Below are 6,080 nucleotides of genomic sequence, written 5' to 3'. Positions count from 1 at the left end.
CTTTCAAAGCTGATGCTAGCTTTCAAAACTAGCTTTAAAAGCTTAAGCTAGCTTTCAAAGCTAATGCTAGCTTTCAAAGCTAATGCTAACTTTCAAAACTAGCTTTCAAAGCTTATGCTAGCTTTCAAAGCTAATGCTAACTTTCAAAACTAGCTTTCAAAGCTGATGCTAGCTTTCAAAACTAGCTTTCAAAGCTGATGCTAGCTTTCAAAACTAGCTTTCAAAGCTGATGCTAGCTTTCAAAACTAGCTTTCAAAGCTAATGCTAGCTTTCAAAGCTAATGCTAACTTTCAAAACTAGCTTTAAAAGCTTAAGCTAGCTTTCAAAACTAATTTCCTCTCTCACTCAGTCACTCTCTCACTTTCTCTCTCTCTCTCTCACTCACTCACTCACTCACTCACACTAACATTTACAAACTTTACCGAACCCGGCGTATCGCCGTCATAGTGACGCCTACCCCTCTCGCCATTAAGCTGACAAATCATTCACAATTCATAATTCGTTAATTCCATAACCCAAACCCCCCCCCCCCCCGTCCTCCTCAGGTCCGTGGCGGTCAACAAGGCGCGGCTGAAGCGCATGGGCGTCACGCACATCCTGAACGCGGCCCACGGCACGGGCGTCTACACCGGGGAGACGTTCTACGCCGGCATGGGCATGGGCTACATGGGCATCGAGGTGGACGACTTCCCCCACGCCGACATAGCGCCCCACTTCCGAACTACGGCAGAGTTCCTGGACGAGGCGCTGCTCACCCATAAAGGTGCGTTCCCCGCCGCCGCGTGTTTCCCGGAATTGTCGCAAGCGGCAAATGGGACCGTTTGGAAGCGGTTTTATCTGATGTGTTTTATCGGATGTGTTTTATCGGATGTGTTTTATCGGGAAGCGATTTTATCGGAATTTTGAGGTCACTGCTTTTTAACCGTAATATTTTTCTTAGTCTGAAAAAAACCCCAGATAAAAAAAGAACCCTAACCGACCTTAACTCCCCCTTTGCTTCCGATAAAATCTCCTCCGCTGAAATCTCCTCCGATAAAATCGCTTCCTATAAAAACTTTCAAAACTACCTTTCAAAGCTAACGCCAACTTTCAAAACTACCTTTCAAAGCTAACGCCAACTTTCAAAACTACCTTTCAAAGCTAACGCTAACTAAGCTAATGCTAAAATCTCTTCCGATCAAACCGACGAAAAAACCCTAAAACGTCTCCTCTTTTCGCAGGCAAGGTGCTGGTGGTGTCCATGATGGGCGTCAGCCGCTCGGCCGTGCTGGTGGCTTCCTACCTCATGATCTTCCACCACATGAGCATCCTGGAGGCGCTGACCGCCCTGCGCAAGAAGCGCGCCGTCAACCCCAACGAGGGCTTCCTGAAGCAGCTCCGCGAGCTCAACGAGTCGCTGATGGAGGAACGCGACGACGACGACGACACGCTCAGCCAGTGCTCGGTCATCGACGCCCGGGCCCGCGCGCGCATCTTCGGCGACGCCGTACCGGACGAAGACGACGACGGCGACGGCGACACGGACGAGGAGGGGGGCGAGGAGGAGGTGGAGAGCATGGTGGGCGTGAGGGCGCACTCGATCATGATGGAGGAGGAGTCGGACGACGGGGCGAGCGTCGCGACCAGCGCCGCGAGCAGCCTGGCGTCCAGCGCGTCCGCCGCCCTCCTGCGGAACGGGGCGGCGTTCGGCGGCGTTCGGAACGGACCGGACCCCCGGAGCGGCGCCGCGGAGGGTCCGGCGGAATTCGTGCTTCCCGACGGCGGCGGCGGCGGCGAAGACGACGAAGACAGCGAAGACGGCGTGAGCAGCATGGTGCGCGAGTGGCAGCAGCGCAACGAGAAGTACCAGAGCGACGACTGGTGGGAGGCGGCGTTGAACTGCGACGACCTCGACTCCCTCTCGGGGGGTCCCGGCGGCGCGGCCGACGCCGACCTGGAGAGCGTGGCGCTCAGCGAGGACGTGCGGGCGGTGAAGGCGCGGCTCCAGCGGCGGCCCAAGCGCCCGCCGTCGGACGCGGCGTCGTCGACCACCAGCTGCACCTCCTACTCGGACCTGTGGAAGCAGAGGCTGCGGGAGATCGAGGAGCAGGCGGCGGCCAGGTACCGCAAGCGGGACGAGGAGGAGAGCAGCGAGGGTACTACGGCGACGACCGACGCCGGGGATGATGTCACCGCGGGAGGTGGAGGAGGAGGAGGAGGAGGAGGAGGAGGAGGAGGGCGCAAGAAGAAGCTGGACGACGACGTCCACAGCCTGATGTCGGACACGAGCTCCATGTACAACTTCTGCCAGAGGAACAAGGAGAAGCTGACGCCGCTGGAGCGGTGGCGCGTCAAGAGGATCCAGTTCGGCTGGAACAAGAAAGAAGGGGAGGACGGCGAGCGGAGCTCCGCGTCTGGGTCCGGGGTGGGCAGCGAGGACGGCGGGGAGGGGGGGGAGGCGAGGGCGCCGGCCCTGGAGGACGTGAACCTGACGGCGTACCAGACGTGGAAGCTGAAGCAGCAGCGGCGCTACGGCGAGGAGGACAAGGACGAGATCGTGGAGATGAGCCGCGGCGAGGACTCGGCGGCGGTGAAGCGCCGGCAGCGGCGCGAGGAGATCCTGGAGCGCTCGCGCAAGAACCTGGAGGAGAGCCAGTCCATGTGCGGCTGGGAGGCGGAGTCGAGCGTCGGTGGCGGCGGCAGCACGGTACCGCTGTCTGCCTTCTGGGCGACGGGGCCCCAGAGTGCCGGCGCCAACGACGACGCCATGTCCATGCTCAGCGGGCGCTCGTCGGTCATCTCCTCGGTGTCGCAGTCCCGCGGCGCCGGCGCCGGCGGCGCCCGTATGGCCGCGCCGCCGTCCTCCCTCCACGGCGTGCCGGTGGTCCCGCCCATACTCCCCGTGCCCACCGTGCCGGGCCCCGGCGGCGAACCCATGGTGAACCTCGCCAGCATCCAGAACTGGATCGCCAACGTGGTCTCGGAGACCATCCTGCAGCGGCAGAGCGAGATGAGCCTGCCGCCGCCGTCCAGGGCGGGGTCGTCGGTGGGCTCCGCCGCCTCCGCCTCCGCCCCCGGCAGCGTGCTCTCCGGGCTCCCCTGGGCGCCACCCGGGCGCGGGCGCGGCACGGACGACGACAAGGCCTCGCTGCTGAGCGGCGCCGCCTCCTCCTCCTACGCCCCGAAGTACCCTCCGGTCGGCGGCGTCTCCGGTCGGGCCGACTCCATCTTCTCCGCCGGTGGCAGCGCTTCGGGGAGACTCGGCGTCGGGTCGGGGTCGCTCGCCGGCGGCCTGGGGTCCGTAGCGGCGGGGTCCAGCGTGGCATCCGGGAGGAGCAAGATCACCACCACCAGCGTGCCCCTCTACAGCCTCTTCCAGGACCAGGTGGACCTCAAGAAGCTCGACTCCATGGACCGGGAGATGAAGACGGAGATGCGCGGCCGCATGGCCACCTACGAGCGCAAGAAGATCCTGGAGGACAACAAGAAGAGCACCCTCTACAAGAAGAAGAAGCCCAGGGAGGAGGACGAGGAGGAGGAGGACGAGGACGAGCGGAGGAGGAGGTGCCGGGAGGAGGACTTCCTGGCCGAGGAGAAGCGGAAGAAGGAGAAGAAGCCGGCCAGGAGCTACGGGCAGTCGGGCTGCCTGAACCTGAGCGCGGCGCTGGAGCGCGACAAGAACACGAGCGTGGACGACTGGCTGCAGAGTGTGCGGCCGCCGCCGAGGAAGACCACGGCGGCGGCGGCAGAGGAAGAGGTGGACCCTTACGACGATCTGGACGCCTCGGCCTCGGAGTTCGGCTTCGCCAGGGGGTCCGACGACGAGGACGAGGAGGAGGAGGGAGGAGGAGGAGGAAGGGGGTACCGGGCGTCGAGAGCTGGGCCGAGGGGCGCGGCGGCGGGGCTCGGCCTCGGGACCGGACGGGCGGAGCTCCCGGGTTCGTACGGGGGGGGGTCCGAGGGCGGGGACTCCGGGTCCGCGAGGTACCCGCACTCCGCGCGGGGGCGGGCGCCGGCGGCGGGCGACGAAGACGACGACGACGACGTGGCGGCTTTCATCGCCCAGACGAGGGCCAGGGCGAAGGCGAGGGCGGCGGCCGAGGTGATTGACGACGAGGTGCTGGAGGCCTGGAGGGCCCAGCAGGGGGCGAGGGCGGGCCAGAGTTAAGAGCCCTCCGTTAATCGGTTCCGACGGCCGGCGCGGTCGCTCCGACGCGGTCGTGAAACCGGTTTCGGTTTTCTGCGACCCGGGGTTTTAGTGAGCGGACCAATCACAGCCCCTCGCTGTTGCGTTCGCATCGCCGCAAGGTTACCCTATTTGGGGGCCGCGCGTCAGGCCCCTCGCGGTGGACGCAAGGAGGGTCCCGCAAGGACGTAAGCGGTCCGTGACCGCCCCCTTGAGTTGTGTTGTGGAACCACAACTAAGCCTTTGGTCCGAACCAATCAGGAGTCGGCCGTCTTTGACGGACAGAGGGACTGGATGCGGATGTTTGGGATTTTGTGTTTTCACGGCCGTTTACGTTTTTTATTTTTTTATTCATTATTTTACGTTTTGAAACGTTTTTTTTTTTTTTCTTTTTAATTTCTGAGAAACCTACCCTCGGTTTTTTCTGTCTTGTCACAACCCCCGATCACCTAACCTCCGTCTTCTATTCACTGGACTATATCTTCCACAAGCACAGCCCCTTCCAAAATGTAATGCAAGAAAAACCACGAGGAAGATGATCAGTACCACTTAGAAAGTAGCAACACACAGATGGGGGCACATTTAAACACACACACATACACATTCACACACACACATACACACACAACACACAGACATACATAGACACACACACTCACACACATACACAAACGCATACACATGCACAGACATACACAAACACAGATACATACACAAAAACACAGACATACACATACACAGACACACACACAGACACACACAACAACACACACACAGAGACACACACACAATGAGTTTAGAGGGAGTCATTTAATCAATGGCTTCCTTATTTGAATGAAATGTATTTTATTAATTTTTTTATAACAGTCCCATGCTTTTGATCTTTTGGGATTACATTAGAATAAATAATAGACAGTAAGTGTACATATATATCATGTCATATTTATATATATATATATATATATATATATATATATATATATATATATATACATATACATATATCATATATATATATCATATATATGTACATATACACACCATGATATGTACAATAGGTTTTGTTAAAATGACTTGATTTCTGAAATTCTATTTATAAATACACATATTTTAAGACATTAAATGTGTTGGTGTTTTGTGATTGACAGCAAAATAAAGAAACGATTGAATTATGCAAAAGGGAAAAGTATCTTGCTGTTGTTCATTGATGAGGTGTATCGATCAGTATTAATGTGGTGATATGGGGCACATGTGTCATGACACACACACACACACACACACACACACACACACACACACACACACACACACACACACACACACACACACACACATATCGATTGACAATATGTGATATGTGTGCAAATGCATATGTGCATTTTAGTCACTGTGTGACTAAAATGTTTTTATCTTTTTTTAGTCAGTAGTAATTTTAGTCACTGTGTGACTAAAATGCTGTGGGCTATTTCTTTACTCGTAATGAATTATAGCGCGTGTGACATAACTTACAAACGCATGACCACCCTGTGACCACGAGACCGTGACAGCAACATTCTAATTATCGCAGATTGAAGAGCCCAGTTCAATCGTCTATATTTTAGATGTTGTAGCGCCCTCTAGTGTAGAATATGTGGTATTGACGGAACATTTTGTCAGATAAATAAACGAACCACGGAGCTGAGGGGTATTCCATCAACCAGGCTAATAAGCGCAAAGCCGGGCTTATTTCGCTTAGCCGGGCTTCTTTCAGCTAGAGTTGCGTTCCATGAACGTCACTTAAGGTTAACTTGAGCGGTGTTTCAGAGAAATCCATCTGTCAGCAACAATTGTACCATCAGAAGGTTCCGCCAAGCCTAGTCCTCACAATTTTGTCATAAATGTACATATATGAAGTACCTACAAACAGCGTATATTT

General features: G+C 56.0%; 1 protein-coding gene across 1 annotated transcript in view; it reads left to right on the top strand.

Moving 5' to 3' along the window:
* The window catches only part of styxl2 (serine/threonine/tyrosine interacting like 2), a 9,507-nt gene extending 4,202 nt beyond the window's left edge, over nt 1-5,305 (top strand). The window contains exons 4-5 of the mRNA XM_084490089.1: nt 546-763; nt 1,221-5,305. Coding sequence (XP_084346215.1) covers nt 546-763; nt 1,221-4,147 — 3,145 coding nt within the window. The 3' untranslated portion in view covers nt 4,148-5,305. The remainder of the gene's footprint in view (nt 1-545; nt 764-1,220) is intronic.
* Nucleotides 5,306-6,080: the final 775 nt, after the last annotated feature.

The sequence above is a fragment of the Micromesistius poutassou genome (genome assembly GCF_964030765.1).
Source record: "Micromesistius poutassou genome assembly, contig: SCAFFOLD_1544, whole genome shotgun sequence".
NCBI classification, from domain to species: domain Eukaryota; kingdom Metazoa; phylum Chordata; class Actinopteri; order Gadiformes; family Gadidae; genus Micromesistius; species Micromesistius poutassou.
Note: the sequence above shows the minus strand (reverse complement) of the source record. Positions and strands in the feature narration are given on the sequence as shown.